This window comes from Bos taurus, chromosome 8, assembly GCF_002263795.3.
Source record: "Bos taurus isolate L1 Dominette 01449 registration number 42190680 breed Hereford chromosome 8, ARS-UCD2.0, whole genome shotgun sequence".
Lineage (NCBI taxonomy): Eukaryota > Metazoa > Chordata > Mammalia > Artiodactyla > Bovidae > Bos > Bos taurus.
In genome coordinates, this window is record NC_037335.1 from 10,726,706 (window position 1) to 10,741,438 (window position 14,733).

General features: G+C 46.7%; 2 protein-coding genes across 5 annotated transcripts in view; one reads left to right on the top strand and one right to left on the bottom strand.

The window, feature by feature from the left end:
- Positions 1 to 7,976, bottom strand: part of ELP3 (elongator acetyltransferase complex subunit 3) — a 142,636-nt gene extending 134,660 nt beyond the window's left edge. The window contains exon 1 of the mRNA XM_059889293.1: positions 7,854 to 7,976. The gene's annotated coding sequence lies outside the window, so the exon portion shown is untranslated. The remainder of the gene's footprint in view (positions 1 to 7,853) is intronic.
- The window catches only part of NUGGC (nuclear GTPase, germinal center associated), a 46,971-nt gene that overhangs the window by 6,525 nt on the left and 25,713 nt on the right, over positions 1 to 14,733 (top strand). For 2 of the 4 annotated variants that reach the window (XM_005209874.5, XM_024996053.2), the window contains exons 1-7: positions 1,192 to 1,237; positions 1,329 to 1,416; positions 6,678 to 6,782; positions 7,807 to 7,915; positions 9,222 to 9,444; positions 9,987 to 10,217; positions 12,357 to 12,566. In XM_005209874.5, the coding sequence (XP_005209931.1) occupies positions 1,374 to 1,416; positions 6,678 to 6,782; positions 7,807 to 7,915; positions 9,222 to 9,444; positions 9,987 to 10,217; positions 12,357 to 12,566 (921 nt within the window). In that variant the 5' untranslated portion in view covers positions 1,192 to 1,237; positions 1,329 to 1,373. Of the gene's footprint in view, positions 1 to 1,191; positions 1,238 to 1,328; positions 1,417 to 6,677; positions 6,783 to 7,806; positions 7,916 to 9,221; positions 9,445 to 9,986; positions 10,218 to 12,356; positions 12,567 to 14,733 lie in introns of those variants that run through there. The other 2 variants (XM_005209873.5, XM_002689478.7) reach the window with 1 other exon arrangement.

The following is a 14,733-nucleotide window of genomic DNA, read 5'->3' on the forward strand; positions in this document are numbered from 1 at the left end:
GAGGCACAGTCTTGCTAACTAACGGCCCTGTGTCTACTGGGGGTTGACAGGTCAGTTGAGCTTTTGCATATTTCAGAAGGGCTGGTGACTCTCTGCTTTTGAATTATGCAGCTGAGTAGTCCAATCAGCAGCATCAGAAATGGAGAGGAAGCACGTGGGGTGCCCCGCCTTGTGTGCCCCGGATCCTCCCTGATCTGTGGAGGCAGAAACACTCCAGGACATCAGCACTCGCTCTTCTGAGGCTTTGTGGATCCAGTTCTCCCTCTGTGTTCAGTCCCTGTCTCCCAGGGCTGGAGACAGGTTCGATCCGATCCTTCTTTTTTTGGAGGTACCTCCCCCCACCCACCCACCCCCCCCACAGATGCCCCATGAGGCAGAGCTGACATAATCCCCAATTGGGGTGTCTCCCTGATTGCAGTGCCGGGTGGGGTGGTGAGGAAGACCCAGAGAACCTAACGATTATTGCATCTCTTCTTCCCCGCTCAGCATCCTCCGGAGCAACTCCAGGGGATCCCAGGAATATCAAATGTTCCATCCATCTCCCCGATACTTGCTGAGACCCGCTGGGACTCAGTGTCACTCAATGGCCCAGGGGTTCCGGGCTTACCTGATGGGGGCGCTGATGTCTCCCAAAACAGCAAAACTGTATAACTTCACCTTCAAGACTCTGGTCGTTAGAGGTTTATTGTCTTTTCAGACTAAGCTGCCTTCAAGATCTCAGGTCATTTCAGTTTAAAGGTCAATGGATAAAAAATGGTGGGGATATATGTGTATGTCTGGCTGATTCATTTTGCTGTGCAGCAGAAGTAACAGCATTGTAAAGCAACGACACTCCAATAAAAAGTAACAACGAAAAGAATAGATTCCAAGAATTTCTTTTAAAAAATCTGCTATATACATTCATGTGTAGTTTTGTGTGCGGACACAGCTGTCAACTCTTTGATATAAATACTGATTCATGACTGCCAGATCAATGCTGAGTATGTTCAGTATTGTAACAAGTTGACAGTCTTCCAACAGTGGTAATATTTAGCACCATCAGCAATAAATAGTCATTTCTTTTGCTCAAAAAAAAAAATTCTATGGATTCAACTATTGCTGAAAATCAATAGTCAAACATGGACTTTTGTCATATTTAAACCAACACACAGTGGACAAGCTGTTATAAAGGATTCAGAGATAAGGTAGACTAGCCATTGCCCTTTAGAAGCTTGGTATCTAATTGGGGAGACAAAGCGTAAGCAAAATTACATGGTCTTTTTGTTTTGTATTTATAATTTCTGCCGTCTACTCCTCCCCACCCCCACTCTGTACTTTGTATTTTTCAGGCTGATGCTCTAAGTGGACAAAGGCAGGCGGTTACATAACAGGAAATGGCAGAAACTGAAGATTTTCTGGTTCGGGAGCTACATCCAGGTAACATCCCTTCACTATCCCCTGATGAAGAGAGCAAGAACTATTTACCATTATATATATGTGTGTGTGTGCTAAGTCGCTTCAGTCGTGTCCAACTCTTTGTGACCCCATGGACTGTAACCCACCAGGCTCCTCTGTCCATGGGATTTCCCAGGCAGGAATACTGGAATGGGTTGTCATTTCCACCTCCAGGGGATCTTCCTGACCCAAGGATCCAAATTGCATCTCTTGCACTGCAGGTGGATTCTCTACCACTACGCCATTGGAGAAGCCCTGAGCAATATCTATTTGCCATTATAACCAAGGGCAAAGGGGTTGGGACTGTATCATTTTTCACTGTTCTTTATTGAGAAGCTGCTTTCTCACAACGTATTTTAACAGTGGATGAATATCAATTATTTCAATAACAACTAAAAGAGCCCATTAATAATCTAGTGGGTTATCTGACCAGAAATTCAACTTGTGCCCCCCACCCTCCTTTAAAAGTTCAAATAAATAAAATTCAAAAATAAATACATAAATAAAAGAAGGTTCCAGGAAACCATCTTGGATTTTCCGAGGGCATCCCGCTCTCAGAATGGAGAAGGTAAGCCCCTGGAATCATTTTGCATGCTTTCTGAAGGAGAGCTGTAGGGTGAACCACACTGGAGTCCCTGAGGGTGGCCTCCCTTCCTAGAAGCCTGGGTGGAGGACACCCAGAGACAAGGAGGGAACTTCCCCTGGGAAGATGCATTTAAGTAACCCCTAGTTACAAAACATCCTTTGTGTTTTGAGAACTGGAGAGGAAAAATTTTCTTACCCCTGGGGATGAATTCCCTTAGCGGCAAGGGTCAGTGGGGGTAGTGCTGGTATCTGAGACATGGCTGGGCAAGCAAACTGAAGGAATTGCAACTTTAGGGCCCCCTTGGGAGACGTTAGTCCTGAAGGTGTGGGGCGTCCTGCTGGGAAAATCTGCGGCAGGTTCCCTCAAGGATCTGATCAAAGCGTCTATATAGAGACGGTTGTCAAAAGCGACACCTTGTGGCAGCAAGGAGCCATAGCAGCAGAGACCACGGCAGGCTTCTTGGGACGGCCCCGCCCAGCCCTCTGCTCTTTCCTCCAATGTTGTCTAGTCCATAAGTTCTGTCAGACTATTTTGTGACCCCATGGACTGTGGCCTGCTAGGCTCCTCTATCCATGGGATTTCCCAGGCAAGAATATTGGAGTGGGTTGCCAATAAATCAGTATAATATCGTGGAAAAGGGAAAGGAGTGCTTGAACAATTACAGGGAAGATAAGAGAAATGGCCAGTTCACATCCATTCATTCTGGTTACAATTTAGTATGAAACCAGTTGGGAAGATCCCCTGGAAGAGGGCATGGCAACCCATTCCAGTATTCTTGCCTGGAGAATCCCATGGACAGAGGAGCCTGGTGGGCTACAGTCTGTAGGTCACAGAGAGAGTTGGACACCACTGAAGCGACTTTCCCTGCATGCACTACCATTAAGTGTTTTAAATCCCAGATGAACTACTTTCTCCCTTCCACCTGTTTTTTCATTTTAGATATTAAAGGCAAAGTGTAAAACCTGCTTTATCTGACTTCTCAGTGTTTGCTTTTGTTGAGAAATAAGTTTCCAAACTTTGATCAGACTAATTGCCACTCCTTACAAAGTTGAAATAAAGGCCAGGATACATGGGCTGTACTAAGACTCTATTATGCTTGTGGCTAAGATCCTCTGCAAATGTTGTTTAAACAAGAGTTCCTGAGTTACAGGGTCAAGATCAAGGCCCTCCATCCTTTTACTCTTTGCACAAGCAGGTGTGAAAACACTCTGGAATTCCAAGACACCGTTTATAATGCGTTCTAAAGTGTTCTTCAGCAAACCACTGGCCTAGCGGCTGGAGTAGTATTTTTTTAGTAGTTAAAAATTATCTGTTTTATTTTGGTAAAACTTTTTGGTAAGTTTTCTAGGATTTCACTTGATAGCTTTAATCATAACATATTTAAAATTCTTGTTTTTCTTTTTTAAGCTCTGGGACGAATAAAATAGAAGACTAATTTATAAACATCTTCCAGAATATTAAACCACAATAGATAATGATTTAAAGTAAAAAGACTGTAATTGTGCATCGAAAAACATTGGACATGTGGTATCCATTCTTGGCTTCTAGTTATTGCTCTGTCATTTGCTAGCTCCGCACCCATACAAGTCTCTTGATTTCTCTACATCTGAAGCCATACATATTTTACATTGCTTTCCAGCTCATAAATCCTGTGATTCTGTCACCTCCTTGTTATCAATATCAAGGTTCAAAAGTTTAACCCACAGTGGATTTCCTTAAGCTAAATTACTGAAGTTAGATATTGATATTTGCTTATTATAATCAAATACTTTGGGGACTTCAGAAAACCTTAACTGCTTCCATTTTTTAAAAAAGCTTTTAATTTTATATGGCGTATAGTTGATTAAAAACGTTGTGATGGTTTCAGGTATACAACAAAGAGATTCACTTGTGCCTGTACACATGTCCTTTTCCAAATTTTTTTCCCATTTAGGTTGTTACAGAGTATTGATCAGAGTTCTCTGTAGGTTCTTGTTAGTTATCCATTTAAAAAAAAATTTTTATTGGAGTATATTGCTTTACAATATGTGCTAGTTTCTACTGTATAGCAAAGGGAACCAGCCATCAGTTCAGTTCAGTTCAGTCGCTCAGTCGTGTCCAACTCTTTGCGACCCCATGAATCGCAGCTCGCCAGGCCTCCCTGTCCATCACCAACTCCCGGAGTTCACTCAGACTCACGTCCATCGAGTCAGTGATGCCATCCAGCCATCTCATCCTCTGTCGTCCCCTTCTCCTCCTGCCCCCAATCCCTCCCAGCATCAGAGTCTTTTCCAATGAGTCAACTCTTCGCATGAGGTGGCCAAAGTACTGGAGCTTCAGCTTCAGCATCATTCTCTCCAAAGAAATCCCAGAGCTGATCTTCAGAATGGACTGGTTGGATCTCCTTGCAGTCCAAGGGACTCTCAAGAGTCTTCTCCAACACCACAGTTCAAAAGCATCAATTCTTTGGCGCTCAGCCTTCTTCACAGTCCAACTCTTACATCCATACATGACCACAGGAAAAACCATAGCCTTGACTTGACGGATCTTTGTTGGCAAAGTAATGTCTCTGCTTTTGAATATGCTATCTAGAACCAGCCATACGTGTACCTATATCCCCTCTTTTAGGATTTCGTTCCCTTTAAGGTCATCATAGAGCATTAAGCAGAGTCCCCTGTGCTATACAATAGGTCCTTGTTTGTTATCCATTTTAAATACAGCAGTGTGTACATGTCCATCCCAAACTACCTAGCTCGTGGCGTACATTTTTCTTCTTCTCTGCCCCTTTCTCTCTAGCTCTAGCCACTGAGCCAGCAACCACTTGGTGTTTAGTTCTAAGGCAGTCCTTAAACTGAGCCAGGATAAATTCTTTGTGTGGAGCATACTTGTAAGGTTAGAATGTCTGAGATGGAAGAGTCTACGGACAAGCTCTTTCAACTCCCTGTCACTGCGTGAGCAGGAGTGGGCCAAGATTCAGGCCTTGGCAGACAGCTCACCCTGCACTGCAGTACCCTGGGGTGTGAGCTGGATGCAGAACACTGAGGAATTTGTGCAGGAAGATGCCAGACTGAGGCTGCCTGAGCTGTCTGGGAGACTCGGGCCTGGAGCCCCATGCGGGAGGTTGGGCCTTCTGCTCAGGTTGCCATCCTGGGTCCCTGAGTGATGCGCCCTTTCTGTGGTTCTTGAAGGAAGATGACCTCCCAGTGTCACGCTCAGTTTGGGGGCCTCATGCCCTTATATGAGCTTAGAGAGTTATGACTCTTGGGGTCAACTGTTTTCCCAGGTCACCTCACGGCCATTTGCTAAGGTTTATACCACCCCCAGGAGCACTGGGTTAGGCCGTTTCCAACAGTCTTGACCCCAAAGACCCCCGTACTGTCCTTTTCTTACCAGGTGAATCCTGCCAGGGGGGTGTTTTCTAAAACCCATCCAGGGACTTCTCTGGTGGTCCAGGGATTACGAATCCACCTTCCAAGGCACGGGACGTGGATTTGACTCCTGCTTGGGGAACTACGTTCCTACATGCCGTGGGGCAATTAAGACTATGTGCTGCAACCACTGCGCCCGAGCACCACAACGTGAGAGAAGCCGTCACACCACAATGAAAGATCCCGCGCACCACAGCAAGGACCCAATGCAGCCAGATGAATTCTTCTTTAAAAAAAAGTTAAAATACTACAATTGATTTTAATGTATATTTAACTGTGTCGCAATGGTGCTCAGTATTTCCTTATATTTCATATTTAATTATTATGGCTTAAAGAATAAACATGTAACCAAGACCCAGCACAATCCAAAAAAAAAAAAAAAAAACCAAACCATCTAAACACACTGTTTTGGTTTTCAGTTAAACCCTTTCCTGAGGATGATGGAGCCTCCCAGTCCTTCACTTGGTAACCAACAGAAACCACTGAAGTAAATAGACCTCTGCAGGACTACAAAGATTTGCTTCTTGGCAACTTTTTTCCTTGCCTATGTAAGGAAGCAGCTACTAACATCTTTAAGGCAGGAAGGAGGAAAAAGCCTCACCCTCCGCAATTTAATCTCAGAGGGACATCCACTTGGAGGGTACCCTCCACAGCTCTTGTATTCCTTCTATTTTTGTCAACTGACTCATTGTACAGATGAAGAAACTGAGGCTCGGGGAGAAGAAGGGATTTGCCTTGGTCACATGGCCCGTTCTGTTCTCTCATTCTGCTCCTGATCAATTTCCTGGGTTGCAAAGATGTCCCTGAGGCCTTTCTCCACCCCACACTGAGCCATCTCAGGCTTCCCTATCCAGCCATCTTGGCTTCCCAGGATTCGCAAACAGGAACATTTCATGTCATCTTGACTTGTCTTCTGGGGAGATAGGTTGGGCTGCATTTGGAACTAGATGCAAAGTCCTGGGACTCTGGGAATTGGAAATCAGACTGGAATGACCCAACAGGGCTGCTTCTGAAATGAGCTCACAAACAACCAGGGCTGGCAGGGATCCTTCTAGCCTCTTGGGGTTTGTGTGTCGATAGAGGTCAGGCAAAAACAGTGACCTCTGAACCACACAGGGATGAGAGTGACGACCCCCCTTCACAGTCGAAAATCTGCATATAAGTGGACTGTGTTTTTGGTCTACGGTACACCATGCCCTCAAGACCTATAATTTTATATGTAATTTTATGTAACTTCTGTTTATCTCTAGAGGATGATGATATATTTAAAGAACCAATGAGAAAAAGAAGACGATCCGATCGAGACCAGAGGTTTCGAGCATTTCCCTCTGTGGAACAAAGCGCCCTCAAGGAATGTGAGTGTCCTGAAAATGCTTTATTGCTTGTCTGATGCAGCTCTGTCCTTTCCCAGATGTGTTAACATCCTCAAAAGAAGAGAAGGGTACTTGGAGAAGCAGAAGCAGGATGGAACATCTCTGAATGATCTTGATCCCATTAAAGGAGGCCTCGGGACTTCCCTGGTGGTCCAGTGGTTAAGATTCTGAGCTCCCAGTGCAGAGGGCCCAGGTTTGATCCTTGGTTGGGGAACTAGATCCCACATACTACAACCAAGAGTTTGCATGCCGCAGCTAGGACCCAATACAGCCAAATAAATAAATATTAAAAAAAAAAAAAAAAAAAAAAAACAGGAGGCCTCCTGGTCTCTGCAGAGATTACTGTGATCTGACAGTTTATCTCTCAAGATCTGGATAGAAGGCTTGTTACAAAAATAATCTCTTCCTGATTAACACTGAAAATGGTTGGTCTGGTGCTTTTGTGGGTATTTATAGGATGTCCTTGCAGTTTTCTTCTATTTGTGACCACAGGAGAGAAGACTGTAGAGGTGCTGTAGCCCATGGTGAAGTGGACGCTGACTTGTGTTACCTTGTGCTTCAGAGCCGTCTGGCTCCTTGGGGGGCTCTCGTCATCAGTGATTGCTCTCTCCCACGATCTGTGACCTCTCCCATCAGATAACTTGCTCTTTTGTTTAACTGGCTTTTCATTTCATCCCCCACCCCTGCCCCACCTTTTCTGCCGTATTAAGCAGACTCCTGCTGTGCAGACCAAGTGCTTGATCCCTGCCAGGTATTAATGTGCTTGGTCACTCAGTCGTGTCCGACTCTTTGCAACCCCATGGACTGCAGCGCACCAGGCTCCTCTGTCCATGGGATTCTCCAGGCAAGAAGAGTGGGTTGCCATTCCCTTCTCCAGGGGATCTTCCCGACTCAGGGGTCGAACCCAGGTCTCCTGCATTGCAGGTGGATTCTTTATTGTCTGAGTGACCAGGAACGCCTGCCAGGTATTAATACATCCCTGCTAATACATCTCTATTGATTCCAGATGAAAAACTGGAGTCTCGGACCAGAAGAGTTTTGAGCAACACTTACCAGAAACTTATTCAGTCTGTGTTCCTGGATGATAACATCCCCAACAGCATCAAGTACCTCATGTGAGTCTGGTATTGGCTACCATCAGATATTCCTTGGATGTCTTTCCTTAGGTGGTGGCAGATGCTTTTCTGCAATAATGAAAGAGAATTTCTGGTTAGGAACTAAGCAAAGAAAGCCAGAAAGTTCTGTTGCTATGGGCCATTTCTGTTAACACTGGTGGTTGCCACACTGCATTGTCACCGTTGCTAGGGAATCTGCTAAAGATTTTGAAAATGGAAAGTGAAAGTGCTTTACATTCGTACATCAAATTCCATTTAACTGTCCCAAAATGCCCAATAAAGTAGAAGCCATGATTATCACTGCAGTATTTTCCTAAAATTGAGGCTCAAAGAGTCCAAGACATTGACCAAAGTCACACTGCTGATGAGTAATAGGGGTGGAATCTAGCCCAGGCTGTGGGACTCTGAGCCTGTGCCATCAAAGGTCCTGTCCAGCTGCCTTGAAAGATTTAAGTGGGGTCGAGGCTACATCTCCTGCCCAGTAAGACCCTCAGGGTTGCTCCTAATAACACTTCCCACCACTGTATAAAGTTCATGTCTAAGATCAAGCCTGTGTAATTTTCATGGAACATAAACAAGGAGATGTCACATCTATATAGACGTTGTAGAGTTTGTGTAGAATTATCATTTCTTCTTCTTGTGTGCTCAGTCTTGTCCTTCTCTTTGCAACCCCATGGGCTGTAGCCCACCAGGCTCCTCTGTCCATGGGATATCCCAAGCAAGAATCCTGGAGTGGGTTGCCATTTTCAACTCCAGGGGATCTTCCGGACCCAGGGATTGAACCCATGTCTCTTGTCTGTCTCGCATTGGCAGGCAGATTTTTTACTACTGTGCTACCTGGAAGAATTATCACTGCCAAATATTTTTGCATATTTTTTTTTTAAATAAAAGATTTTTTTCTGTGCTGAGTCTTGGTTGCAGCACATGGCCCCTGGCTGTGGCACGCACGCTTCTCTAGTTGCGGCACGTAAGTTTCCCTAGCTGTGGCACATGGGCTCAGTGGCCCTGGAGCGTGTGGTTGGTTCCCCGACCAGACCAGGGATCCAGCCCACACCCCCTGCATTGGAAGGCAGATTCTTCACCACCCAATTAGGGAAATCCCTTTTTGCATAATCTCATTTGATCCTCCTGACAACTCTGTATAGTAAACAGGGCTGAATATTCTCCTTTGACCAAAGAGACTGCAGAGAGGACTCAGAAAGATGGGGTGACTTGACCAGGATTGGAGATTAGTTGCTGTATGTTCTGACATTCTCCCAACCTTGCTTTGATGACCTTGACAATGAGTGTTTTAAAACTGATCTAGAAACAGGCTTCTTGCCTTGATTGAAAAACCTTCATTGGACCCCATCTACATTGGATTATTCGGAAGCACTGGGGCTGGGAAGAGCTCCCTGATCAATGCCATCATCCGGCAAGCCATGTTCCTACCTGTGTCTGGAGAAAGTATATGTACGTCATGTATCGTTCAAGTGAGCTCAGGCTGCTGTGAGCAGTATGAGGCCAAAATCCACCTTCTCTCCGACCAGGTAAGAGCTGCCTCCCTCCTTCCTTCCTTCCTTCTCCTCTCCCTGTTATCTTCTCTCTCTTTCTCCTTTCTCCCTCCTTCCTCCTCCCCTTCCTTCCTTCACTTCCTCTTTTTCTCCCTCCTTCCTTCCCATTCTTCCTATTTTCCTCTCTCTCCATCCTTTCTTCTTCCTTCCTGCTCTGTCTTCCCTCTTCCTTTTCTTTCCTTCCTTCTCTCTCTCTTACAGATTCGCATTATATTCCTTGTCAACATAGCTCACATCTTTGTTAAACGAAAAGAACATAAGCCATACACAATGAGAAAGTCCAAAAGAACGAGATGGGGGCTCTAGCTTGGGTGCTGCCTCAGCTGGTTATGGGACTTTGGGTTCCTGTTTCCTCACTGACCATACAAGTGGGTTGGGTTAGATGATACCTGCCTGGATTAGATGATCTTAGATTTCCTGGAGCCCTCTGCCCCCCACAGGCTCACTGGACTTTGTCAATGTCTGCTGAATCTGTGTCATGGCTGTGGGGTGGGCTTGGCCCTCCTCTGTCTCGGCAGGAGTGGAAGGAGGAGCTGAAGAACCTGACAACTCTCCTGCACAGGACGGAGGGGCCGGGTGGAGAAGAGGAGGATGCGTGGGACAGGGGCGATGCAGCGGAGGAAGCTGTTTGGAAGCTGCAAATGTTTTATGGAAACGGAGCAGAAGGAAAGAGCTACGAGGAGTTACTAAGGGCCAAGCCCAGAGGAAAGATTCCCACCTCCAGAGTCATCTCCCTCAAGGCAGAAGAGGTAGCTTCAAGATGTTTCTCTTGTTGTTATCATGAGCCTCAAGGGTAATCATTGAATTCTTTTGGGGGATTGGTGCAAGGCACAAGGTTCTCTTTCTCTCTTTATTTTATTTCCTTATTTTTGGCTGTGCTGGGTCTTCACTGTTGCGGGGCTTTTCTCCAGTTGTAGCAGGCGGGGGCCGCTCTCTAGCTGTGGTGCTCAGGCTTCTCATTGTGGCAGCCTCTCCTGTTGCAGAGCACCGGCTCTAGAACACAGGCTCAGCAGTTGCAGCACTCAGGCTTAGTCACCCTGAGGCATGTGGCATCTTCCCGGATCAGGGACTGAACCCACAGCCCCTGCAGTGGCAGGTGGCTCTTTATCACAGAGCCACCAAGGACACCCCCCACCTCCGCTTTTTAAAAACATTTTTATTTACTTTTTTATTTGGCTATGCTGGGTTTTCATTGCAGCACACAGGATCTTTGATCTTCAGCGCTGCAGGTGGGATCTTTAGTTGCAGCAGGTGGGATCTAGTTCCCTGCCAGGGATTAAACTCAGGCTCCCTGCATTGGGAGTGCAGGGTCTTAGCCACTGGACCATCAGGGAAGTCCCAAGGCACAGTGTTTTATTGGAAATAAGTTGGTACCAAAATCAGAAGTAGCCATGATTTTTAATTTGCAGTCAAATGGGAATTTTTCGTGTCTGAGGGGGGAGCTTTTGTGCACAGGAAAGACTGTTTATAGTTACTTGAGGATTAAGGATGTGTTTTGCAGCAAATAATTTAAAAAAAAACACCCAAGTTTATAACAGCTTAAACAAATGGGGATTTATCCACTTTCTCACATAAGAAGACTGGGGGCAGTTGGGTTTGTGGGTTGGTTCAGGGGCTCAACGACGTCAAGATCGACAGACCCCTGGTCCCCTGACCTTCTACATCCTGTCGCCTCATTGTCACACGATGGCTACTGAAGTGCTGACCTTCGCAGCTAGCTCCATGGAAGGGACAAATGGCTAAGCGGGGTACCAACCACGTCTCCTCTTTTATTGGGAAGTAAACGCTTTCCTAGAAACACACCCAGCAAATTTCCATGTAGATTTTCTTGGTCAGTACTGAGCCATGTGGGTTTTCTGAGCTGAAAGGGAGTCTCGGGAAACGAGAAGCCGACTTGTGGCTGGCTGAGACCAGTCTCAATCCACTGCCTTCCCAAATACACAGTCAGGATGCTGGGGGCATGGCTGAGTGGCAGGGTGGATATTAGATAAGCAACTAGTAGAACCAGCCTCTCCTTTTATGATCAATATTTTTTTTTAATTAAAATTCAATTTTAAATTAAACCAAAATACATGTGGAACTAATATGCAATTTACTTACGTTGCATACTACAAAAACCTAGTTTTTCTTGCATCTTAAAATTCACCTTTAAAATATTGTTATTCTATTTGTAAATCTGGTGCTTTTTATATAAAGTAAGAATAATTACTTACACCAGTTCTAAAACTTAATGTCCAAATATCTCCTAAGCTTAATATAGAAAAGCATCCTTTAAAAGTTAATACTACTTACACAATTAATCAACATTCCTTAGACTTAAGAGTTCAAATTTAGCATATTTGTTTCTCTCAAAAAATCTGAACTACTTCACCAGGCATATTTAGAAGTCAAATGAATTAAACCTTTCAAGGCACTTAGCTCTTATATATCTAGAAAATCAAAGAAATGTAGTAGCCCCCTTTCTTATGTTTAAATGGATAGTCATTCAGTCATGTCCAACTCTTTGTGGCCCCATGGATAATAGCCTGCCAGGCTCCTCCGTCCATGGGATTCTCCAGGCAAGAATACTGGAGTGGATTGCCATTTCCTTCTGCAGGGGATCTTCCCAATCCAGGGATAGAACCTGGATTTTCTGCATTGCAGGCAGATTCTTTGCCATCTGAGCCAGCAGGGAAGCCCATAGGAGCCTGAACTTCCTGATCTCCCAGTGTTCTTTGTAGTTCTGAGTCTAGACCCTTCCAGGTAGGACCTCAGGCCTCCTGGGGCCTGTCACCCAGTACTGCATCTCACATGACTCAGTGGACCGCTGCTGAACCCGAGTCATAGCCCACCTAGGGCAGAGATGCTGGAGACTGTCTTGTGTACCTGACCATGTCCTTCTTCCTCAGGCAGGGGAGCTGTCTGTCAAGCTGGACCCCTACATCCGGACCCAGAGGAGAGACTGGGATGGAGGATCCGCTGAGACACACATCTGGCCCTTGATCAAACTGGTGGAAGTGACCCTTCCCAAATCAGAGCTGATTCCTGAAGGGGTTGTGCTGGTGGACATTCCAGGCACAGGCGACTTCAATAGCAAGAGGGACGAGATGTGGAAAAAGGTGATTCTCTTCCACAGGGCTTCATTCCCTCTCTCTCCATCCCCACCGTTCTCTGTAAAGCAGCAAAGAATGTTCCACTTTCCGCTTAATGGATTTTATGGGCTCGATAGAGTTAAATTCTCCCATGTTCTAAGCTTCAGGGCAATGGTAGGATATTGGTGGCAAGAGACATCGGGGAGGGAGGAATCACGAGATAGGCCTGGGAGCTGGAACTGGAATTGCGGTACATGAGAAGGGCCAGCAACAGAGGGGCCCAAAAGTAAGCAGAGGAGACAAGGTCAGAGTGAGACAGGGAGGGCAACATTTGGGTACAAAGCAGAGAAGCCAATAGCCACGCACCAAGGAACCAGAAGGCTGCTCCTGGGTTTGGTTGTAAGGAATTGTTGGTAAGTTGCTAAGTCATACTGGACTCTTTGTGACCTGTGGACTGTAGCCCACCAGGCTCCTCTGTTAGGGGATTTCCCAGGCAAGAATACTGGAGCCGGTTGCCATTTCCTCCTCCAGGGGATCTTCCCAACCCAGGGATTGAACGCACATCTCCTGCATTGGCAGGCAGATTCTTTACCACTGAGCCACCTGGGAAGCCCTTGGGGAAGGTGGGGTGGGCTTTAATACATGCTTCCTGGGGAAGCTCCAAGGGGGTGAGTGACAGAGAAAGAAGGGCAGAAGGAGCTCAGGCGTGCAGTATTGTGAGGGGGAACACGGGGCACAGGACAGAGCTGGAAGGGGCTGGGAGGGTCAGGAGAGGTCCATGAGTCATCATCAGCGCAGAGGCTGCCAAAAATCTCTTTGCTGGACTGCTGCTTCCCTGGTGTATGTAGACTTTAAAGTCCGCAGATTTGTGCTAAATGAATGACTATGGGCCAGGGGAGCTTTGCCACTGTGGTTTTCCATAAGGATCTGGATGGCAGCTTACAGATAAGCAGCCTGTGCCCTGATTTTACAGCTAAGGAAACGAAGGCTCAGAGACGGGAAGTCCTTTGCCCAGAACCACACAGCTACTGAGTGGCAGAATTTAAACCTGAGAGCAGATCCCTGCCTTCTCAGCTGAGGCTCTGTCTCTCAACCTCCAGAAAGTCCCCTAACGATTCTTTTTTAAAAATTAATTTATTTTTGGCTGTGCTGGGTCTTTGCTGTTGTGTGCAGGCTTTCTCTAGTAGTGGTGAGCAGGGGCTGGTCGCCAGTTGCAGCGTGTGGGCTTCTCGCTGCACTGGCTTCTCTTGTTGCAGAGCATGGGCTTTCGGTAGCTGCCCAAGCTTCAGTAGGGCTTCATGCACGGGCTTCAGTAGCTGCAACACACAGCCTCATTAGTTGTAGACCCTGGACGGGGCAGGCTTCAGTAGTGGTGGTGCGTGGGCTTAGTTGCTCCATGGTGTGTGGGATCTTCCTGGACCAAGACGGAACCCATGTCTCCTGCACTGGCGGGTGGATTCTTTAGCACTGAGCCATCTGGGAAGCTTCCCTAACAGTTCTTTAAGGTGGAGGCAGTCTCCCAGTGTCCTTCATCCTTGGTGGCCTGTTCAGGCCTGGCCTGGAGAGCCTTTGTTTCTGCAGGGTTTCAGGTCTCGGGGTGGAATCCGCCACCTCCTCAAGTTCCAGGCCAGCATGGGGAGTGACAGCCTCAGGGGGTGGCCGGCCTCTGGCACAGGATGGAGCTGTGGCTGCTGCCAGTTCAGACACACTGGGCAGCTTATCAAAGGCCACTCAGAACAGAGGAGCCAGCAGACCTGGCTCAGAACCTGGGCTCTGAGGAGGTTGGGCTGAAGTGAGGCGATGGTTCCCAGCCTGCTCTTTTTGGCAACAGCTCCCCCACATTCTTGTGGTTTTGTGATATCCTCTCAGGAGAAGTTACTAGACTCCCCTCCATCCAGGGAGAACAGAATACAACCCCCCTCCCCTACCCCTCCAGCTGCCAGCGGTGCCCTCCCTAAACTAAAACCATTAACTCAAATTCCCCCGTGCTGCCACCTAAGTGTCACCTGGCCTCTCAGAGGCCCATTCTCATTGCAAGGAGGGAGGTGGGTGGGGGCGGCAGGGGCCATTCCACTCCCTCCCGGTTCCAGAGGCTCTTGTCTTATAGATTGGCCTTTTCTGGCAGGGCCTGAAATTTAACCACTGCAACTTTTATGATTGAGGTCCTCTTTTGTCTGGCTTTCCTGGTGGCTCA